The following is a 23320-nucleotide window of genomic DNA, read 5'->3' as shown; positions in this document are numbered from 1 at the left end:
AGAAGCCTGGCATTGGAATCCTGCAACACATCTCAAGTTACATTATTATAACAAATCAGTCAAAATTCCATTTTACAGTTAAATAGTATGGGAGACAGTTTACTGTACAAGCAAATTGTGCATTAAAAACAAATACACTAAGCAAATTATAGTGCAAAGCATTTTCCACCCCTCCCCCACCCTCTTTCTAGCTCTGGGACCAGTCTGATGGAAGATGTGAGTGTAGCAGGTATTATGAACATGACAATGTGTCACAACAGATGGTATCAAACACTTGGTTTCCTTGTGCTTTCTAAATCAGTGTGTTCACTCAGTATAACTTTAAAGTAGCCTTGTACAAAGGGCCCACGTCTCAAAGTCCAGGTTCTCTGTACCTACTACGGGCCTTAAGACTCAGCATGAATGCTGTCACTTTTAGTCAGGAGATGGGGGGGGGGTAGGGTCAATTTATTTGTCTCTGCCCCTACCAGGGCTTGGATGTCAGGAAGGGGTAGTAATCTTGGGTGTGTGTGGGGGGACTACAAAGTGCTGGGCACTGGGGACCGAAGGGCACCTCCCACACGGGCCTGGGCCACTCCATAACCACAGAGGAGTGAAGATACGAGGACAATGGATTTATAGCTGCTTCCTGAGAAGGGGTGGGAGCCCCCCTGGGTGCAGGAGGTCAGCAGGACACCCCCAGCAGCTATTCTGAAGAGATGGAGGCTGTTTCTCCAGTGGGGGAAGGGCAGGAGAAACTGCAGTAGGAGGGGTATGAATAATGAAGATCAGGAGGACATCCTAAACGTCCAGAGTGTGAAACCGCTGTGCGTCTCTGGCTGCTGTGACAGGTGGAGGTGGAACAGCAGCCGAGTGCTATGAAAGAGACAACCACTCAGGAGCATTTTGATGGGGAGATTCCCGCATACACAGAGGATGTGGCTAAAAACCACATGCTGTCTGTCCCTGTAAGTTTTCTTGCTCTTTTCCACATAAGCCCTTCTAGACATAGGAATCCACACAGCCTGAACCCTGGGCAAGGCTTGCTTTCCCACTGACAAACTGAAGGGGCAATCTTGACCTCAGCCCTGGAGCGGGTGCTGAGCAGAGGCTGAACCTCTTCTGCTCTGCCCTCCCCCAGCCCTGCGCTCCACCTCCCACCCACCTGTGCAGAACGCCCTCTTGGATAAATGTTCAAGAGCCAGACGTGAGATTCTAGCATCTCACCAGCGTTTCCCTTGGTTCCCACCAGGGCCAGCCTCTGGGAAATGTTGGTGGGATGCTGCCAAACCAATGTGACCTCTTGGGGCAATACTGAGGTCCCAACAATTCCATACTCGGAAGGGGGAGGGATATTGTTCATTATCTTGAGGCATTACTTGTAAGGGATTGTGTTTGAAAGTGTTTGACTGAAGCTTCTTTTTCTAAAATCAGTTTTAAAAAACTAGCTTTGGTTCAAGATGGATTTTGGTTCAGTATTGGTTAAAGATGGAGAGTTGTGTGTTAGAGGTTGGAAGATTTGGTTGGGTCTTCCACGAGGTAGGGTTTAGGGGTGTACACAGCTTGGCTGGACCTAGGTAGGATAGGGACATTGACATCTGACCCTGTGACCTCTCACCCCAGTGCTTTCTGCTAGTACCTACCTGGCCTCTATGTTCTCTCCAAAAATTGCAATTTTGAGACCAGCCTAGGGTGAAGGGGGATTCCTGGCCCCTGACCAACAGAAGAGAGTGAATGCCTTGGGCTGGTAAAGTGCAAGGAGGACCCATCTGCCTTCCCTGGTTTGGGGAGCCTGCTGCCAGAAGCAGGGGACCCACAGGTGCCTGGACGGGACGGGGCTTCTTCACTGTCAGGAATCGTGGGAAGACTGGCTTGGGGGTGCCCTCCATCTCTGCCAGCGGTCTTTTTTGGGACTCTGGATGGGTCCCTTCCCTGTTTATACAATGAAGGGAACCCTTCTTAGGGTGGGAGGACCTTCCAGTTCTGCCTCAATTTGTGTGAATGCAGAGGAAGGGCTGGGCCTCTGGGCTGCAGGTCTCCGAGGAAGGTGGGGTGGGGAGGTCTCTCAGGGCCCTGTGGATAAGAGGCCAAACCATGTAGGCAAATGCTGCCTTTCTCTGGAACAGAGATGGTCTCTGTCCCAGGAGACCTGGGCCCTGTGACAACACTGGGCATAGCTGGGGACAGCCAGGCCACCACGAGAGGTGGCTGGAGGAGGATACTTTTCCCACAGGAAAAGTGGGATGAGATGACAAATCTGGACTGGGGGAGGTGTCCTGGGGCGGTCCTCGCCCCTCTGTCCAAAGACATGGCTGGACTAGACGCTCTCAGAGCCGCCCACCAGCTCTCGGCCCCAGACCTGTGGACCCTGGGCCCATGGCTGCCATGGAGCATAGGTCCCATTCCTGCCTCGAGCCTTGGAGCTTGGCCAGCCACTTGTTGGAAAGGTTCCTGGGGCCCTGGCCTCCATTGGGAACAGTCCACCTTGACCCAGGAGGTCAGTAGGGCCGCCATACGGCCTCGTCCATGCGGCCCGGTGTGCTCAAGGCAGTGGGCGAGTTGCTGTGGCTGCCGTCGGCCTCCACACCATCGCTCTGGCCGCCCAGGCTGGGGTTCATGAGGTTGCCGGCGGCCACAGAGGCGGCACTGCTGGTGCAGGAGGCCAGCATGCGCGTGGGTGAGCGGTCGCCCCCGCTGCTGCTGCCGGCCACCATGGAGAACTGATAGGAGCCGGAGGACGCGCCATAGTAGAGGTGGTACGGGGACGGGTTGGCCTGGAAAGGCCCGCTCTGGTTCTGCGGGGCCCCGGGGTAGGGCGGCGGGAGGTAGGTGTGGTGGAAGCGGCTGGTGGCTGGCATGCTGGCCACGCTGAGGCTGCTGATGCTCGTGCCCGAGGGCGTGGCACTGTAGGGGAAGGCAGCCGACATGGCCCCCGGGTAATGCATCCTGGGGTCCGGGAAGCGGCTCTCCGTGAGGGTCTGTAGAGCTGGGAAGGGGCGGTCGAACTGGCGGGGGTCGGAGAAAGGGTTCAGGTCCGAGGTGCCTAGGGGACAGCAAGGAGGATGGTCAGTCACAGCCCAACACCACCCCAGCGACCTTTTTTTTTTTTTTTTTTTTTTACAGAGGCAGATATAGACAGGGACAGACAGACAGGAATGGAGAGAGATGAGAAGCATCAATCATCAGTTTCTCGTTGCGCATTGCGACTTCTTAGTTGTTCATTGATTGCTTTCTCACATGTGCCTTAACCGTGGGCCTTCAGCAGACCGAGCAACCCCCTGCTGGAGCCAGGGACCTTGGGTCTAAGCTGGTGAGCTCTTTGCTCAAGCCAGATGAGCCCACGCTCAAGCTGGCGACCTCGGGGTCTCGAACCTGGGTCCTTCCGCATCCCAGTCCGACGCTCTATCCACTGCGCCACCACCTGGTCAGGCCCCAGCGACCTTCTTTAAGAACGACCTTGCTAAAGGGGGATCAAATGCACGGTGACGGAAGGAGATGGGGCTTCGGGTGGTGAGCACACAGAGTATACAGATGTGTCATAAAGTTGTACATCTGAAATTTATGTCTTACTAACCATGTTACCCCAGTAAGTTTAACTGAAGGGAAAGAACCACCTCAGGGCTCAGGTTCACGGGCCTGTGGCCGGCTCCCTGGATCTACATCTGGCTCTGCTCTTACTGCCGCGGTCGCCTGCGGGCAGAAGCGCTCCCGACTCTGACTATGACCTTGCCTCGAAGCAGGTGGGAGCAGGCACCTGGGCCAGCGGTGGCCATGGCGCCTCCCTGGGCGGCCGGAGGAGGGGAGGCTGTTACCTCCTGGAATCCTCTTCACAGCCTAGCAGTGCCGGGGGCTCTTAGGGGTGTCAGAGTGGGAGCTGACAGGGCCAGTACAGGCCTGGCCTGGCAGCTGCTGCCTGCCTGCCTGCCTCCCTCCCTCCCTCCCTCCCGGGGATTCAGAACCTGCTTTTGCAGATAAGGAAACTGAGGCAGAGAGAAAGATTAATTTTCCAGACATTGCAGAAAGAACTCAAACTGCTCATGAGGCCTCCGCTTTCTGCTCTTTGCTGGGGTGCTATGTATGCTCACGCCGCTCACGCCGGGCAGGGGTTGGGCTACAGAGTCTGAGTCTGTGCCTGTTGGGGCACAGGTCCGGAGGGGCCCCCACCCCCACACACCTTGCCCTGTGCCTGTGTCTCTACAGCCACCTTGCGGGCAACGAGAGGCCACCTTCGCTTGCCTCAGCAGCAAAGTGAGATGGTGGCCAGGGGGCTTGGTGGCCTGGAACCTGCTGTTGTCAGAGAGACTCAGTGTCCAGCCCACGTCCGGTTTGGCTCCTCACCAGACTCCAAGACAAGAGCATCTGAGCCTCTGCCCCCCACTTTTGTATACACAGATCCCCAATACCTCAGCATTCAAAGGGGCTTTCGGATTGAGTCTAACTCCCCTGTCAGGAAAGCTGAGGCCCAGAGAGGGTGAGGCATTTGCCTAATGGTCACAGAGCACACTGGACCTGGCACAAAACTCTTGGGTTCCAGTCTTGAGCCTCATCACAGGCCTGACAGGTAGCGGTCTCCTCTCTGAGGCAGCACAGGACAAAGGTGAACTGTGCGGCCTCTGCAGCCGGATACTTGGCCTCTGCAGCCGGATACTTATCTTGGTTCTGACACTTACTAGCTGTGTGCCCTTGGGCAAGTCACTTAAATTCTCTGTGTATCAGTCATCCCACATGAAAAATGAGACAGACAGTAACAGATCCTAGGAATTAAATCAGTCAATACTTGTAAAATGCTTAGACTGGGCACAGAGTAGAGGCCCGAGGAGGGTCTGTGCCATGGCAGTGGCCGTGACACCTCTTGCTCTGGGCACCCAAGAGAACTGGCCCTTTTGGGGCCCTGCAAGGATGACCCCCGGGCCCTCAGTCTTCCTTGTACCCTGGCCAGGGGAGTGACCCTGGCAGCAGCGGGGAGGTGGGTGAGCCCTCAGCCGTGGTCCTGAAGGAAGGTCTGTCTGCCCCACCCCTCTGTGCAGCCCACCAGAGGAGCCAGGGAGATCAGCCTCTGCCCCCTCGGCAGCTCTGGGCTGGCACCACCTACTGCAACTAAGGCTTGGCTGAGGACAGCGACCTGCAGGTGCCCTCAGGCCTCTTGCTTCCCCAGATCTGCCTGAGGTGCTGTGCGACCTGAGGTGAGATGTGTACCTTCTCTGGGCTTTGAGAGGTTAACTCAGTAGTGGGCTCTGGTACTGACTATGGATCAGAATGGAATTGATGTTCCCTCGCTCAAGGTGGGGGCAAGGGTCCCCCTGGAATGTCTCCCTACCAGGTGCTTTTGCTGGTCAGTGCTGCCTTGAAGCCTAGCTGGCCAGAAGTGCCTGGCTCCCCACCCTCATAACCCCAAGGAAGGAGGTCTTGTTGACACTGCCTGGTACCCCAAACACAGCCAAACATGAGGCTGACTCCTCCGCTCTGAGCCTAAGAGGTGAGTATGACCCACTGGACAGGAGCCCCATTTCCAAAGCAAAAGAAACCCAAACAGGGACCCCAGGATGGGACAGCAGGGCTGCAGCCCAGGAAACAGGGTGGGCACGGTGGGCCTGGGTCTAGTGTGCCCGCCCCTTGTAGTTTACATGGGCTACAGGCTCTGAGCTGGGCCTGCCCAGACTACCGCTGCCCCCTCTTGCCTCCCTCCCTCCCAGGGTGGTGGGGAAGTGTCTGCCCTCAGTACCCCTGAGGCTCCTGCCCCCCAGCCCCTCCCAGCCCAGTAGCCCCAGGAAACCGGAGCTGGCCGGCTGTCGAGCAGCCAATCCCAACACTGGAAGGAAATGTTTATTTTCTTCTCCAAATTGCCCCAGCTGCTGCGTGGTGGCTGAATGAGCCCTTTGAGCTATTAGAAGCCCCCATTGTGGGCGGCCGCAGCTGGGGAGGCCGGGGGCTAGGATATGGAGGGGATGGGGCCTCAGCACTGCTTGCCAGTGACCAAAGCCGGGGGTCAAAGCTATTAACAGGCACCGAGATGTGGTGGTGAAGTGTCCTGAGGGGATCCCCAGGACGGAGTCTGAGGCAGAGGCTGGTCCTGCCAGAAGGGGAGGGCCAGCGAGAGGGCCCAAACCCAGCCCTGCCAACACCCCTCTGTGACAGGTACCTTCTCCTTTCCACTTTACAGATGAGAAAACTGAGGCCCAGAGAGGTTAAGTGACTAGCCTAGGAGCATACAGCCAGTGTCTGGCTGACGCAGAATTCCAAACCCAGTCCACTTGATTGCAAGGTTCATAGTCTTTCCCTGGTCCTGATTGTCAAATGAGCCCTTCCTCTCACTCCAAAGGGGTCAGACCTGGGGAAGAGGAGGTCGGGCTGGGTTAAAGGGCCACAGAGGCAGCCCGAGACCCAGTATTGTGGGTGGTCAGGGAGGGGCTGCGGAGCCCCACGGAAAATGCAGAAGGGGAAGTGGGCCAGGCACACCCAACTCAGGCCCCACCTCTCCTCCCAGCCCCAGGGTAGAGGCAGGGGCTCTGCCTGCTGCTGGCTGGACCTTGTCCTCTGGGGCTGGACAGAGGGAGGGTAGTCTGCCTCAGGTTCCCTCAGGCACTGCTGCCTCAGCTCTGCCTTCACGACTGTGCACCCCACCTGCTGGATACCAGACTCCCTGGCTGGGAACCCATGCCCCACTGGGCTGCAGCTCTGCCCGGGGCCAGGTAGGGCCTGAAGTAATAGGCCTTGATCAATGCTGACCTGTGGGAGACAGGAGCACGGACAGCTTCTGGGCAGGGGTAGGCATGAGCCCAGAGTGCAGAGTACCTCCCCCTCCCCCTGAAGTCAGGCCGCTGCCCTGCAGCCCTCCCCCACTCACTCCACACTCAACTGCAGCTTAAGAGCTGCCGAGTAGCTCAAACTTGCTAGCCCACAGGTTCAGAGCAGCTGGGCCAGAGGCCCCGCCCCGCCCCACCTCATCAAGGCCCGGCTTCTCAGGCCCGAGTGCGAGGGACTTTCTCTTTACACTAAGGGGCTACCTCAAGTCTGCCACCATCACTCATCTGCCAAATGGGTTCTAACCAGGCCCTGGAGGACAGAGAAAGAACGACACCCACAGTGCGTGACAGCAACCAGCCCTCTTGCCTCCACTCAGTACTGCCAAGGAGTGCACTCTGCCCCAGCCTGGCCCAAGGGCCCGCTGCGCACACAGCCTGCTGTGCCCGACCCCCAGGCTGACCCCCTGGCTGACAGAGCCGGGAGAGGAGTCAATGTTCACCATCCAACCATCTACTGAGCACTTGCTGTGTGCCAGGCATCCGTCTTACTCTGGAAGGCCTGAGGTCTAGCTTTGATTGTGCCTGATGTATGCATCCGGGCTATGGGGATAGGGACCCTTTCCTGGGCCTCAGCCCAGAGGCCTTTCTCCTTCTTTCTGTTCGGGAGGAGTCTTTGGGTCCATGGGACCTTCCCCAGGTGATGCTTTCTCCAGGGCTGCAACACCACTTTCCAGTTCACAGAGTTTGAGTGCAGTCACAGCACTTGAATGTCACTCCAGCCCTGGGCAGAGGCGTCCACCACCACCCCATCTTCGGGTGAGAAAGCTGAGGCTTGCGGGGGAGGTGTCTGCCACAGGTTCCCTGGACAAGTCACACCCCATTTAACGGGTACACTATGAGATTAAGGCGCACTTCCCCAGGGGACAGTGAGATCCTGGAGGACAGGGACCGTGTCTGTCCAGGCTGATCCCTGGGGCTAGGTGCCGGCATGGCACATGGTGGGCGCCAATAAACATTTGCTGTGTGAATGACTGAAGAGCCTCGCCTAGGCCTGGGCCCAGAGCGTCCCTCAGGAAAACATCTGTAGGAGCAAATGAGCACAGCTGCCTCCTTTATGACATAGGGCGAAGCAGAGAGTGACTTCCAGATGAGCTTTTGGTCTGGAGCACAAGGACCGTGTCGAGGTCTTCGTCCTCCCCACCCCCACCACAGCCCCTGCTGTGCTGTACCTTGGATGGGGGTCTGGGCCTGGCTGTTGAAGTGGCTTGTGGTGCTGAGCGAGCCGCGGGGGCTGGGCATGCTCGGTGTCACCCGCATGCGCACCCGTTCCAGGTCTGGGAAGCGGTCGGAGAACGCCTTGGTCTGGTCCTCCAGCTTCTGCCGGTGTCCTGCAGAGCATGGGGAGCCCGTCAGCAGCTGGCTCCCGAGAGTCTCAGGGGGACAGAAACGCCTCGGTCTGCTGGGGAAGTTCTTCCTGAGGTCTAACCTTAGGCCTCTGCAGGAAGAACCCTTAGGTCACTACCAACCTCTTTTCTCAGGTTCTCCAAAGGCTTTCTGAACAGAGAATCCTCAAATGTACTGCCCTGGGCTGCCATACTGATCTCAGCCCGACTTCCTTGAGCAGAAATGCTCATTCTCATACCTGAATCCCTAAAACACACTGTTTAGAAGAAGGGGAAACTGAGGTAACAGGCATGGGCAAGTGACTCAAACAGGCTTCTGCAGGGGATGAGGGAGAGAACCCAGGAGTGCTGTCACCCTCTGCCTCCCAGCACCCCAGACCCCACGCCCCCCATCTGGGAGGTGGCCCTGAAATGGGCCAGTTGCCCCCATCCAGCCCTGAGTCACCCTGGGGCCCACATGCTTCTCCCCCTCCCTTCATGTAGCCAGCTGAGGCCACCTTCAAGGCTTCTTGAAAGACATCAAGCTTCCAGGGAACGAACGAACACACACACACACACACACACATTTCAATTACACATTTTACGTTTCACAAGCAACACTCGAATGTCCACAAAAATAAAAGCATTGCCAACATGGCTATGGCTCCTTTGAGTCCCCCCAAGCCTCTCCCCAGAACTCCCGTGTGAGGTCTTTCCTTCCAGCCCTTTTTGGTTTCACATGCGTGGAAAACACAGTTTCTCACTGCACTTTCTTGAATGGTCTCTGCCTGATTGCATCATTCTGTAACTTGCTTTCCCAGCAGTACACCCTGGAGCACCACCTCAGTTATCTTACCCGTAAACCGGGAGGCAGCCAGCCCCAGAACACAGACCTCCCTCAGGAGCCAGGAGCCCTCCCTCGCGCCTGCTAGGCATATCACCTGGACACTGAGTTTCCTCAGCCATTCTCCTCAGATGGACACTTAGGTTGTTTCCAAATTCCCTGCATCATCCCCTCACATGTGGTACTCCCGAGAACGTGCCTGTTCCCACCTCCGTGTTTCTGGGGATTTCTCCTGGGCAGATGTGGGCATGGGCTGCTCACACACAGGCCAGGGCATTCCTGGGCTCTGCTGCTCAGCCCCAGAGAGGCTGGCCCATTCTGCTTGCCTGGCCACTGAGGGAGGAGGCCAGGTAGGTGGGGGCCCTTTCTTCTTCTGGCAGGCAAGAGAAGTTGCTGCTCAGAGAAGAGGTTGGCCTGAGGTCACAGAGTGAGGAAGGGGGAAGGATCTCCCATACCTAGGATCTCTCAGGGGGGAAAAAAAGTCTGGGGAGGAGCCAAGGGAGAGGGCAAGGCTTGCCTGTGTCCTCAGGTCTGCAGTGACCTGGGGAACTTTCTAGATTGAAAAGGAGAAAAGAAGGAGAGAGAAGTAGCTGGGAGGTAGAGTAGAACTCCTCACTGCCCTTCCTGAGGCCTAGAAAAGGGCATCCTTGGGGCCTGGCAGTGTTGACCAGCACTGGGAATGAGGGGACAGAGCTAGAGGCCTAGAAATGGGCTCGATATCTGGGTTTTTTTGTTTGTTTGTTTGTTTGTTTTTCTGAAGCTGGAAATGGGGAGAGACAGTCAGACAGACTCCCGCATGCGCCCGACCGGGATCCACCCGGCACGCCCACCAAGGGGCGATGCTCACGCGCACCAGGGGGCGACACTCTGCCCACCAGGGGGCGATGCTCTGCCCCTCCGGGGCATCGCTCTGTTGCGACCAGAGCCACTCTAGCGCCTGGGGCAGAGGCCAAGGAGCCATCCCCAGCACCCGGGCTATCCTTGCACCAATGGAGCCTCAGCTGCGGGAGGGGAAGAGAGAGACAGAGAGGAAGGAGAGGGGAAGGGGTGGAGAAGCAGATGGGCGCTTCTCCTGTGTGCCCTGGCCGGGAATTGAACCCGGGACTTCTGCACGCCAGGCCGACGCTCTACCACTGAGCCAACCGGCCGGGGCCGATATCTGGTTTTTAAAATGGGAAAGCAATGGATTCTGGGACCCCCAGACCCCACAGGTCCCCATGCTCCCTACCCATCCCTGCCACAAGCTCAAATGGGCACCTGAGAGCCCTTAGAAATGGAACAGGCAGTCCTGGGAGCCACAGCGGGCTCAGCAAGGCACCTAGATCTAGGGAACCCACTTTTTCCATGAGAAGACCCCAGGCCTAGAGCCAGGCAACAAAGGAGGAAATGTGGGTTGGGGATGAGTTTGACTGGAGCCAGGGCCAAAAACTGAGGTGCCTATGGGGGGCTTGACAAGTCCAGTAGATGAGGTACATGGGACGAGTGGGGACTGGGGCAGACTAGGGAGGATGTGCCTTATCAGAGGGGTAGTTACCACCTAGTCTAGCTGACTGGTGCTCTGGTGGGGGTGGGCTCAGTGTTGCCAGAGTTTCCGACTGACCAGGAGAAACTATAAACCTGCTTTTATATGAAATCTCCCATATTTCATATGCTGGCAGTTAATTCAAACACTGAACAACAACAACCAAAAAGCCAAACTGACCACTTTGTAGAACGTGTCTTGCCCAGGGGCTGCCAGTTTGTAACCACCATGTTCGAAACTTCACTGTCCGGTTAGTTATGTAACCTCAGCCCCCGAGAACTGGTTAATGGACACCCTTGAGGACACGGTTTCTTGGGGAGGGCTGGAAGGCTCAGCCTCAGCCCTGGAGGAAATGTTGCCCTTGCTGCTGATGCATCCGAAAATGGCAGAGCAGAGTGAACAAACTGGGGGACGAATACATTCAGAACTCTCTCACCCGGCAGGAAGCCGGCCAGATGGACCTGGAGACCGCAGGCTGACCTGACAGCAGCTTGAGCACAAAGGATCTGGGTGTCTTTGTCAACCGCAAGCTCAGAGTGAGCCAATGGGGCTACACCAAAGCTGGTGCAAAACCTCAGGCCCTGCTGTTATCGTCACTGACGAATAAAGTCCCGTTTCTGAGTCACACTGTGTACAAAGTGTTTACAGTGACTCTTGTGGCCCAGCAGAATGAGGGTGAGGTTCACAGCAGGCCTGGGTTCGAGGCCGGGCCCTGCCACTTGCATTCTGGGGGCCTCACTAAAGTCACTCTCCCTTTCTCCCACCCCAAGCCACAGGGTCCCCATCATGGCACCCTCACAGGTGGTGGTGCTGGCTAAACCTGTTCTGTGAACGCCCTCTAGCCACGTGGGTCACTGCCATCTCGACAGGAACTTCCACCCCAGCTTGTTCCAAGGGAGACAGGATGATCACCCTCATATTAGAGACCAGAACATGGAGGCCAGGATGGTAAGTCGTGTCTGGGACACAAAGCCAGGACAGCAGAGTCAGCATTGTCAACCAGAACCCAACAAGTCCAAGAACACAAAGTCCAGTGTTCTTTCTCTTGATGCTTTCCCTGTTGCTCCCATTGTACAGATGGGCCCCTGAGGCTTCAAGATGAGACCCTCGCCGAATGCTTGGTCTGGGATATAAATCAGGTAACCTGGCCCCAGAGCATACATTCCCACCATGTGTTGTTCTGCCTTCACACAGGGCAGACTTCCTGGAGGAAGAGAGTTTTAATAGCACTTTGGGAACTGCTTCCTTGTTGCTGGGGAAGGCTGGAGCCACTGCCAGGGAGGAGCAAGGAACCGAGGAGGCTCCACGCAGTCGGGGTGCCCGAGAGTCTCAGTGCCACGAGGCCGGCCTTCACACTGGGAGCAGAACGGAACTTCCTGTGCCCGAGGAAAGAAGAGGGGCCTGTAGAATAGGCCTCTTTCATTCAGCTACCCACAGTGGGAGCGAAACAGGGATCTCTCGCCGTGCCTCAGTTTCCCCCCTGCATGGGCTGCTCTCTGAGGCCCCTCTCGCTTGGAAAGTCCATGACTTAAGATTGCAAGTACCAGCCACTGGCCAGACCGGGGCCCCAGAATGTAGAAGGCGGGGCTGGCTGTTCAGGGGCCCACGTACCACCTCTTCCTCCTGCTGCGGCTGTTCACGGGGTTTCTCGAGTATTCTCTGCTGTCGCACTTCACAGCCACAGCTCAGGCAGGAATGCTTTCCTGCCCTTTGGGGCTCAGCCCAGGAGCCTCCTCTCCAGGAAGCCCCTTCTCCCGGCACCGAGCCCCCCAGCACCCCTGCGGGCCGTGAGCAGTAGCAAGTGCGCATGAACGAAGCAGCATCCACACACACCAGGCGCTTCCGCCTCTCCAGGGTCCGAGCAGGTGGCGTGCACTGCCTTTCTCCACCCCACCATGTGGGAGGTCTACACTGTCCTTACTTTATAGGTGAGAAAACAGGCTTGGAGGTGGTCAGTGGCAGGCTGGAGGTCACACAGGGAGCACCCGGCCACCTCCTCTTCCTGGAGCACATCCCATAGGAAAGGACGCTGTGCTCTAGAGACCAGGGGCTCCAGACACTGGGTGTTTAGGTCCGGTAGGCCCAGCCCACAGCGGCCTCTGCAGGTCCAGGAGGACGGGTGTGGGAGCAGAAGATGACAGGTGCCAGTGGACTTGATCAGGAGCCCTGCCCTGCTCTGAAGGTCAGTGCTGAGAGGCCAACTCTAAACATGCCCTGCTTTAACCCACCGAGTCCCTTCCCTCCTCTGAGCCTCAGTTTCCACACTTATACAATGGTTACACACCATCAACCCCGGAGAGCGAGGAGGAGCCGAGGACAGAGCCCAGTGTTTAAAAGTGGAGCACTCTGCGGGGAGGATGGGGAGCACCTCACCCTCGGGACCTGGCTCAGGCGGCATGTCAGCCTCCAGCAGCTGGGCTCAAACCACTGAGAGCCCCTCCAACGTCACCAAACACTGTGCCAGGTGAGCCATGAGTATTGTCTCCAATGGCCACAACCCTCTCACCTCTGCTACGGTCACATTTTACAGATGACAAAGTGGAGGCATGTGGTCAAGGTCAAACCTAGAATGGTCAGTACATTGCATGGAGCTTGGCTGCAGAGGTCTTGGCTTTCTAAGACCTCCAGGAGAGGGGAGCTAGGGTGTCTGGCCATGAGGTCTGACTGGCAGGAGGCCAGCTTAGTGTCCCACTTCAGCTGGGTGGAGGGTGATGGGAGGCCCACAGGGGCAGAGAGCAGGGAGCAGAGGAGCCGGGCAGGGCCACAGGACCAGGGTCATCTGTGGGGAACAATGAAGGCTCCCAATTATGGGGCCTTTCACCCATATGAAGCCACTCGGATGCCTCCTTGGCTGCCGGGCCCGGCTCTGGTGCGGCCACAACCCAGACACAGCAGCCACTGTCTGCCCAGCCGTGGGGTGGGGCACCCGGGCCCTAGGCCCATTCTGCGGCCTGTCAGGAGATTTACACCCGACTCTTAACAACCGCGTGGAATCGCAGGCGGGTGCTGGGCCCGGGGTGGTCTGCCGTGAATCAGCCCCCTGTGAGCAGATGAAAGCCCATCGGTGGCTGGCAGGGGGCCAGCGGGCAGGGAGGCAAGCAGCTCCTTCCCAGGGCTGCAACTGGGGCTTCCAGCGGCCTGGGGTTGATTAGGGGAACCAGGGAGGTCTGAGGTTAACCCCTTCCCTCCTGCTAGGCGAATTCCCCTGGGACACATGGGGGTCCTGGGAGCTGGGGCCAGGAGTAGTTGGCTCTCTTCAACTGAGGCATCCCTCCAACTCCCCACACTTGGAGCAGAGGACAAAACTGTGGCAACCGTAGGACCCTCGAAGGTCCAGCTGCAGGCTTAGGATTGCTTTTCCTGCCCATGCCGTCTGGAGCCTCCGGCAGCCACAATGACTGCTCACTTCTTTCAGGCCAGTGCTCAACTGTCACCTCTTCAGGAGGTCTCCCCTGTCCTTTACCCCTGCTGTGTCCCATCCCCTACACTCTGCCCCAGCTTTGCTTTAGCTAATCACTTGTTTACTTTTATTCCACAAATGTTTACTGAACACCTACTAAGTGCTCACTTCTGTACTCCAGAGTCTGCACCAGCGCCTGGCAAAGCAGAGGAGAGAACCCTCTGCCTTGTGGAACATATAAAATAGTGTGTGTGTGTGTGTGTGTGTGTGTGTGTGTGTGTGTAAGAAAGGGAATAAATGAGCGAACTGCAAAGCATCTTAGAAAGTGATAATTGCTCAAAGTAAAATTAAAGCCAGGAAATATAAGGGGAAAAGGGCGCGCTACTGTGTGTCCGTGATTTGAAACAGGGTGATCAGAAAAGGGTTCACTGCAAAATTTGAAGAAAGACTTTGGGGTGGGAAGGAGTGAGTTGTGAATCTGGGGGTGTCTGGGAGGAGTGTTCCAGGTAGTGCAAAGGCCCTGAGGCAGGGGTGTGGTTGCCCAGTTTGAAGACCAGCCAGGAGGATAGGGTGGGGAGAGTGAGGAGGAAGGTGTTTGAGAGGAAGACAGAGAAAAAATGGGCACAGATCAGGTGGAGCCTATTGCCATGGTGACAACAGAAATGTTTACCATCTCTCCCACTTGTCTGAGACCCAAAATGCCTAGAACCCATCTGTTGGGTTCACTGTAGTGTCTCCAGCTTCTAGAATAGTGCCTGACACATGGTAGGTGCCTAGGAAAATATCTGTTGAAATCATTCTATATATGTTCTTGGGAAGGGCCCAAGTATGACAGCAAGGCTGCCCCCTCTGCCTCGGACAGGATTCAGAACCTGGGTCCTACCCTTGCAGGTACCAGCACCTGCTAAGCCTGGAAGACATGGGGTGAGCAGTTCTCAAACCATGGTCCACAGCAGAATCACCCGGCGCTGTACTGCCTCCTGCCCAGACCCTGGATCCTGCTCAGCCACCTGCCTTTTAACTAGCCCCCAGTGACTGTGAGGGACACCAGCATTGAGAACCTCAGAAACCGAGGCCACACAAGCAGGAAGCCACCAAGCCAGCCTTCAAACCCAGCCGGCCACCTGGCTGTAGTTCGGGCACGCTCTGCAGGGCACCGGAGGGGAACGACCCAGCCACAGAACCCACAGCAGCCTCAGGTATCTGCAGGCTCCACTACTTGGCTCCCTGGACCAGTCCCTACACCCTACCCCAAAAAGGCTCAGCCCTCACATGGGCAGGGGGGTCACAAAGCAGGAGAAAGGCCCAGAAAGAAAACCCTGTGATATCCATGAGGGTTCTCAGGCACTTCCTGCATGCCGGGCAGCGGTACCTTGGTTTAATGCTCACAAGAATTCCCCAGAGAAGATGCTAATATCATCCCCATTTTGCAGATGAGCACAGGGAGGTGGGAAGGCCCTTCCAAGTGGCTGGCTTCCCTGAGCCCAGGCTGGAGCCCTGGGGGCACCGAAGCTCACCCTTGGGCACGTGGCTTTGCCTCTTGGCCTGTCTCCTACTGGGGCTCTTAAGGATCAATTAAAGGAGACTTCCCACAGGGCCTGGCCCTCAGGGAGGGCCCTATGACCAGCAAGGGCTCAGCTGGCCTCATGTATAGGTGAGGAATGAGGCCCAGAAGGCAAGAGGATTTGTCCAAGGTCACAGGCTAAAGGCCAGGCTGGGACCAGAACCCAGGGTACTGGTGAGCCCTGACCCGAGGGCGGGAATGGGGGCAGGGGCAAGCAGGTCCTCAGAATGGAACATGGCGAATGGCCCCCTCCCCCCACGGCTGCTCTATAAATGAGCTTCTGCTAAGATTTTGTTGAAAAGGTCATTTTAAAACCACTGATCTGACACGTGCCAAGGCCCAGAGAGGGACGCCATCTTCCTCAGGTCACACAGCAAGCCTGGTCTCTGACTCAGGCTTATCTCCAGGCCCAACTTTTCTTTCCTCTGTTGCTTCTTCCTGTGCCACCCCTTCCCCACCAACTCACTCCAAGAAGGAGCTCTCCCAGGTCTGGGGGGCCCCGGGAGGGAAGAGCAGGCAGGGGGAGTTGAGTAGGGGCCAAGTCTCCACCCTGATCCAGGGGCCTCAGTGGGGGCTGGTGGGCAGCTGGAGGGCAGAACACGGAAGGGCTCTGAGGGATTCCCGGCACCGCCTGGTCCTGGGAAACCCTCTGCCAGGCTCCAAGACCCTGCTCCCGTGCCTCTCTGCACTGGGTGCTCACTGTTCTGGGGAGTGGCTTCTGTGTGCTACATTGTCACATTGAGCCCAGTTGTGGTTTCCCGTCCATCCTGATTCTGCCCTTGGAGAGTCAAAGTCCTTCAATAGAAACTTATACCTCTATTGCCATAGCCTGGAGCTCTCAGCAGCCACCCTAATGGTAGTATGGCCGAGGACCAGAGATAACAGAACACCATAACCCAGCAACTCACAAGGGGCCTCCCTCTGCTGCAGCCAGAAGCAACCCACCTGTCCGCACTGGTCTCCAGGGACACAGAGTGGGTGATATTATCCCACTTCCTGGAGGAGGCAGCTGAGGCCCAGAGAAGTCAGCAATTTGTCCAAGGTCCCCCAGCCTGGCAAGCTGGCTCACAATCTACTCTCTGCACAATGGCCTGTGGCCCGCAGGGTTTCCCAACCATCATCACCTGGAGATTTTGTGGATCACTGACCCAGTTCACAGACGACAAAACTGAGGCCAAAAAGGAGACATGACTTGTCCAGGGCTATGCAGCCCAAGGCCGGGCATGAACACATCCACATCCAATGCTGGCAGGAATCTGTTCATAACAGGTGCTTGCTAGAAGCTGACTGCCTTTGGGCCTAATGACCATGTACAGGAGCTCAGGGGAGGTTGTAGGAGGTGGCCCTGAGAGGCATGGAGAAAACCCTTCCAGGGCCACTGGGCCCAGCTCTGAGCCTTTCCCGGGTAGCTGGGTACTGGAGTAGGCTCAGAAATTGGACAGATGGGCAGGCAGGCCTGCCTGGGTGGCCGTCACTAACCACACCCTGGCACAGTCACACTCCTGTTGTGAGTCTGCTGGGCACTGACAGAGACCGGAGCTTGTCCCACTCCCCAAGCCTAGTCCATGCAGAATCGGGATCAAAGGCCGTCTCTGGGACACTGGATGCCTCCCCAAAGCTAAGACAGTGTGAGACCCTGGCCAGGATCTCAGTGTTCTCTCCTCACTGGAACTGGGTGACCCTCTGGCTCTGCTATCATGAGAATCCCACTTGAGACAATAAATGTGAGAGGGTTTTCTAAACAGCAGGAGGCCACAGTGACAAAGAAAGAGGACAGGCAGCTCTAAGTACACCAGGCGAGCATGCATGAGGGACAGTCCAGACGCGAGCTCTGCTCAGAACTCAGGAGGCAGCCAGTCCAGAGATGGCCAGGTGATTCTTTGTTTCATTCATTCACTCACTCATTTATCCAGTGAACACAGGCCTCTGGCCCACTCTGTGGCAGCTGCCCCTCAGTTTCCCCAATCTGAGTCTGCAAATTCCAGGTCCTTCAGCAGGCAGAAGCAATTAAACACAAACTCTCTTTGGTGCTAAAATGCATGGACCAGGGCTCCCCACATAGTAAGTAGGTGCTCAATAAATATCTGCAGAATCAAATCTGCATTCCTCGTCTTGAGAGTGGCTCCTGGGGTCAGAGTGCCTGGGCTCTGTGCGACTTGAGTAAGTCACATACTAAGATTCAAAGAAAAACTGTCCAAGGAAGGGATCTGGCCTCCCTCAGCAACTGGCAGAGGAAGCTGGGGTGCAGTAGAGTACACCTGGCCCAACCTCCAGCCCCAAACACACATGCGTGCGCGCGCACACACACACTCTCTCTCTCTCTCCCCCCCCCTTTCTCTCTCAAGCCTTTTCCAGTCTCTTCCTTCCTTTAATGATGACAGTCATACTGCCCAGCAGGCCCTCAACGGCAGCTACCCCACTGGAGAGGGGGTCAGCTGACCCTGCTCTCTCTCTGCCCCAGTCTCCTCACTAGCCCGCCGAAGCCCGGCACAGAGGGTTTTGGGCTTTGCTGGCAGGCACACAGTGTGTGGGGGTGCAGAGCAGAGGGCCACAACCCCTACAGGAGTGCTCCCAGGGCCCAGTGCCACCTGCCTGACCTCTGCTGCTGTTCTTCCTCCTCTGGACCCTCCTTCCTCCACTCAGAGGACTCAGTGACTCTGGCACTTACGTCGGGGCTCCCGGGGTCCATCCACAGTCACCTTGATGGCTCGGTGGTAGGTGGCCACTTGGGTGGGGTTGGTGAACACGGTGATGGTCAGTGTGAAACTCTTCCCTGAGGGGAGTGGGGAAAAGGCAGGAGGTTGGTACCTGGAACCATTCACAACACCCTGGTCTCCCACCTCATTTGCCTCTCTAGGAAGCCCCTAACCTTTTAGAAGGGGCAGGTTTCTCTCCTTTGAACCTGGGCAGAAGATGGGACTCTGGGGAAAATTCAGGCTGCTGGAGTTGGCATTCAAGGCTCCGGGAGGTCTGGCACCAACTTTATTGCCCCCCAAACCCCACCCCGTCTCTGGCTGCCCTGGATTATTTCCTCTCCGCTTACTGTCCTGTTTGTGCTGCTCCTTCTATCCAGAGACCCTTGCAATACGGGGGTCAGGAGCAAGGATGGGTGTGTGTGTGTGTGTGTGTGTGTGTATTTTTTGTCCTGAAAGTAATCAGTGATGTTTATGGAAAATTTTGAGAACAGAAAAGATATATATATGAAAAAAGAAGAAAACGCCCACTGTTCCACTAGCCAGAGATAAGCACTGTTACTATTCGGGTGTTTTCTCCTCCGATCCTTTTTGTGTGGGTATTTGTTTAAATACTTGCAGTGATTCTAAAATATATATTTTTGTACCCTGCTTTTTCTTTTTCACTTAACATCACATCATAAGCACTTTCCCATATCATTAAAAATTCTTCACTGACTTCACTTTTAATGGCTTCAAAGTATTTCAAGTCACAGGAGCCTCATCCATCCCTTATCCGACTCCTTCCTTTGGGCTACGTTGCGGCTAATTTCTCATTGGGGCGTGTGGCTGGGGCTGAAAAAGGACTGATTTGGGAGCTGCAGACATTTCATTTGCAGACACAACTATTATTTCCAGAACTCTGTTCTATTTTTAAATAGACATTTGGCTCCAAAGTCCCCATTCAAAATTCCTGAGAGGGGAAATAAAGACTTTTAAAATAATAATTTATTTTTTTTTTTTTTTACCAGTTGAAATAAAATGAAAATGACCTTTCTGTTTATAAAAATCTTTGTCTACATCTCCGCTTATTTCCTCAGCGTAGATTCCAAGAAGTGGTGAGTGATTTCATTGCACCCGAGGGCAGGGACACATTTAAGGGCACTGATATCTCTAGTGAGATGACTCTCTGGAAAGAGTCATCGTGATTGGTGTGGAGCTGCGTTGTCACCCTGCTGCCACCAGCATCGTGACCATGTCTATCGAGGTAGAAGATCTTTGAAATGTCCCTGACTGAACTTGCCTTTCCTCTATTTACTAGTGAGAAGGAAACCTTTTATATGTTTACTATCAATCCTAACCCAACACAAAGTATGGCTTCATGTTCTTTGATATTTTACTATTAAGGTTTCAGTGCCTTTAAAGCCTCACTCTGGATTAAGCGCCTGGACTCTTTCCATGTCGTATCTGTGGCAGTTTCCCAGTTCGCTGGTCTCTTCATTTCACTTTCTGACTCCGAGCTGTTTTGCAATTTTCAGTTCTATTTCTGGTTTGTGATTTCTCCTCCCGTTTTTAGGTTACAAGGCATTTAAAGGTTTGCCTCTGATAAACAGTGTTCTCTTTACTTTCTACATCTAGTTCTTTGATTCTTCTGGGATGTTACTGGTCCATGTGGTGTAAGGTAAGGGCACGATTCCCACCCCACCAGTTCTCTGCCAGCTCTTATCATCAAAGTCTCCACAAAAACGGGACTGGGACAGGGTGGGAGAGCCTTGCTGATCCCCCAAGTCAAACTTGCCCCCTGTCTGAGCACCCCTATCTCTGGACCCCACTTATAGGCCTGCACCCTCCCTGGGGGGCAGGGGCCATTTTCCCAGGTACTTGTGTCCCCAGGGTGGGCACCAAGAGGAGGCTGCCCGAGTGGACCCTCTGTTGTCCCTGTGCTCCCAACAACGCTCCAAGGCAGCAGGCGGGGCTGCTAGCCTCCTGCACAGGTGGGCGAGGGAAACCCAGGGCGGCCTGAGCGCTCACAGTTGTCTCCGCGCGGTTCTTCCTGGGCACTTGTTCATCCAGCAATCAAGGGAAAACTCCAGCCCCAGACACAAAAGACTCCAGAACCAAAGGAAACCAGCCAGCTGCTGGGGCCACACAGAGGAACCCGGGGGCTCTGAGACAGCAGGGCTGGGGGCAGAGGGATGAGGCTCAGACTGAAGTTGATTGGACCTGGAAAAAGTGGGCTCTCTCTGGAAGCAGTTTCCTGAGCTAGCTGGTTGTAGGCAGGGACACAAATGCCAAAAATCAGTCCTGGCCCTGGCGTCCTGGGTCAGAGGGACAGATATGGCCCCTTGCTCTCAGACCACAGGGGCACCTTCCGTGGTTTCTGGAAACAGAAGGTCTCGGGAAATGCCAGGCAGGTGGGCTCAGTCTCTCTGCCCGCCCCCTCCAGGGGACCCTCCTCCCATTTCTCCTCACCGTGAGGTCACTTCTTCCCTGGGTACCCCTGCCCCTAACCAGTCAGGCACACTTGGGGGTCTCTGGGCCTCTCTGTCCATCATTTCCTTGGTGCTGCCAAGTGATGGGGAGTTTTGATGGACAGCAGCCCAGAGCTGGGGGGGGGGACACAGCTGGAGGACTGCCAGGCCAGATGGGCCCCAACTCCCCCAAGTGCCCCTGTTCCTCACCTGACCTCCCTCAGGTCTCCACTGAAAAGTCACCTTCTCAGTGAGGCCCTCCCTGGTCACTTGATCTAACTTAAGTAGGAGTTTTTAACTTAACATCTGTGGCCTCCTCTTAGAACTGAGTATGCCTGTGATTAAAAAAAAAAAAGGCAATTGTATTTTCCCTAACCTCTAAATAAAATTTAGCATCTCTCTTGAGTATAAACATAGGCAACGAGCCACAGAGCATTACAGAAGTCCCTGTGACCTTGTCACAACAGACGTCATAGATATTTACATATCACATTACAGACATTGCAGATTTCTCTAAAATATCTTTGATGCTCATCACAACTTCAAAACCATGGTCGTCATCAGACCCATTGCTAGATCTTATTATTTAATATGCTGCCAGAGAGACACATTTATCACAATTTTAAAAGACATCTTGCTGTTTTAATATAATTGGTTTCATTGTAATACTTTGTATTTTATTTTGTTCCTTAAAAAAACATTATTCTGAGACTGCCAAAGGGGTCCATGGGGTGAAATAAGATTAAGAAGCTTAATTAGAAGCATCACAGACCCTGCCACTCTCACCCTCCCTGTTTGATTTCCCCCAAATGCTTATTACTTCTAATTATTCATCTACTTATTTTAATTTGTCTCCCTTACTAGACTGCAAGCTCCCTGGGGCCTGCATTTTTGTGTTGTTCCTTGCTGTTTCCCTAGCTCCTAGGACAGCATCTGGCACATAGCAGGAACTCAATAAATGTTTGTTAAATGAATTAAGGGCAGAGATTACTGCTCCCATTTTATAGAAGAGAACACTGAGGCAGAGCGGCAATGAGTCGACAGGTCACACGGTATCCAGACAGGGCCCAGAAAGGTTAGACTATGCTGGAGCCTGCCCCTCCACACAGATGTTAAAGTTCTGCTGTGAGAAGCCCCCACCCCACCAGGCAGCAAACCACAGCCCACCCCTGAAGTCACCAACCCTCCTCTAGAGGCAGAAGGAAGGCAGAGGCTGGGACTTGGGAGAAGTCAGAGGGCTGAGCAGGTGGCAGGGACCCTGGGAACCAGGGGAAGGGCGATCTATCTCTCTGAGTGCCCCTCGCCCCTCTCTGCCTGGCAGCAAACCCATCCATCATGTTTTCCCCCCTCTTGGAGAAGGAAGCCAAGAAAACTTGCAATCAGCCAGGAACCAAGAGTTATAAACCAAGGCACTCCCAGGGCTGGGCCTCCCTGGGGTGAGAGAAGTCCTAATCTGGAAACAGCTGCCCCTTGGAGCTCTGAGTGGCCCTAGACATTCCCACAGGACCTGGGGCCCTGGACCAATCAGCTCATACAACTGGGTCTGATAGTATGACCTTGGGCAAGTCCCTGTCCCTCTTAGCCAGGGTTCCTTTGTCAGAAGCCCCAATCATGGGGTTTATGGATAGCAGGAAGGACCATGTCTCAGGGAACCACTGGGTTTTCTCAACACTGGCCAAAGTCATTCATCTCCTAAACTGTGGTCCTCCTAAACCTGCAACCCACACATCCCATCCCAAATCTCTCTCCACATGCTACGAGTTCTTTTTAACCAGTTAATGATGGTTCAGGAACTCATGCTCTTTTCATTTTCACCCAGGCCTGTGGCCGCCTCCTAGAGGGTATTTTGGGGATTGTGGCATGTGGTCCTCAGAAGGTGGGATGGGGAGGAGGAGGGGGTTGCAAATGGCCAGCATGCACAGGGCAGTGAAGTATGCATCCTCCCTGTGCGTGAAAAACTTGCTTTTAAGGATTCTCTGAGCCACGAACCTAACTAAATTTTGCATAAAACAAGGCAAAAATTTTTGCACACTTGTAATGTCTACTGAATTTTCCAAGAGGAAAGACAGTGTTCAAAAACTTTTGTTAAAAACAAACAAAGAAAACCCACTTTTGTTCAGAACTTTGCCAAGAATTGCTCACAACTTCAGAAAATCATGTCATTGATGGCAATGTTACGTTCAGACTTTGAGTAATGACACCTCCCCTGTCTGACCTGCTGTGGCTGTCCCAGGGCTTCTGCCATGTGTGTAAGCATCTGCCCACCAAACAATGTGGTCTCGCCCGACATTTATATATTCAAGTAGGTATTTTATTATAAATCACCCCCCCTTTTCATTAGAGCTATGGGATTATACAGATTTTGAAACTGCGCGTAAGTAGGTAGGCTACGTTATCTACACGTTTCATTGTGAGACAGTCAAGGGTGCGTTATAAATTATTTAAGAAGGGGGTGCTGTATCGGGCAGGGTGGGGACTTCGGCCTTAATCACTGCAGGAGACATTAATGACTTGGCTTCCTTCCCTTCCTTTTCTTGTTTCACACCTCCAGGCTAATCATGAGAGCTCTGTGGTGGTGGTGGTGTGTATGTCTTTCATGGAAAAGTATCTTCCTGGAATTAAGACAGAATCAAGGAATAAGAAGCAAGGAAACAATCAGAAGTTTCCATCTGGCTTCTAAGCCCTGGCAGAAGTCAGAGAGCCCAGGAAAGGCACTGGAACCCAAATTCCAACATGTCCCTTC

General features: G+C 54.8%; 1 protein-coding gene across 2 annotated transcripts in view; it reads right to left on the bottom strand.

Moving 5' to 3' along the window:
- Positions 1 to 1413: 1413 nt before the first annotated feature.
- The window catches only part of RUNX3 (RUNX family transcription factor 3), a 60863-nt gene continuing 38956 nt past the window's right edge, over positions 1414 to 23320 (bottom strand). The window contains exons 4-6 of one of the 2 annotated variants that reach the window (XM_066270071.1): positions 18103 to 18207; positions 7952 to 8110; positions 1414 to 3022 (exon numbers count right to left, since the gene is read on the bottom strand). In XM_066270071.1, the coding sequence (XP_066126168.1) occupies positions 2478 to 3022; positions 7952 to 8110; positions 18103 to 18207 (809 nt within the window). In that variant the 3' untranslated portion in view covers positions 1414 to 2477. The remainder of the gene's footprint in view (positions 3023 to 7951; positions 8111 to 18102; positions 18208 to 23320) is intronic. The other variant, XM_066270072.1, reaches the window with a different exon arrangement.

This window comes from Saccopteryx bilineata, chromosome 3 (assembly GCF_036850765.1).
Source record: "Saccopteryx bilineata isolate mSacBil1 chromosome 3, mSacBil1_pri_phased_curated, whole genome shotgun sequence".
Taxonomy (NCBI): Eukaryota; Metazoa; Chordata; class Mammalia; order Chiroptera; family Emballonuridae; genus Saccopteryx; species Saccopteryx bilineata.
This window is presented reverse-complemented; position numbering and strand designations above follow the sequence as displayed.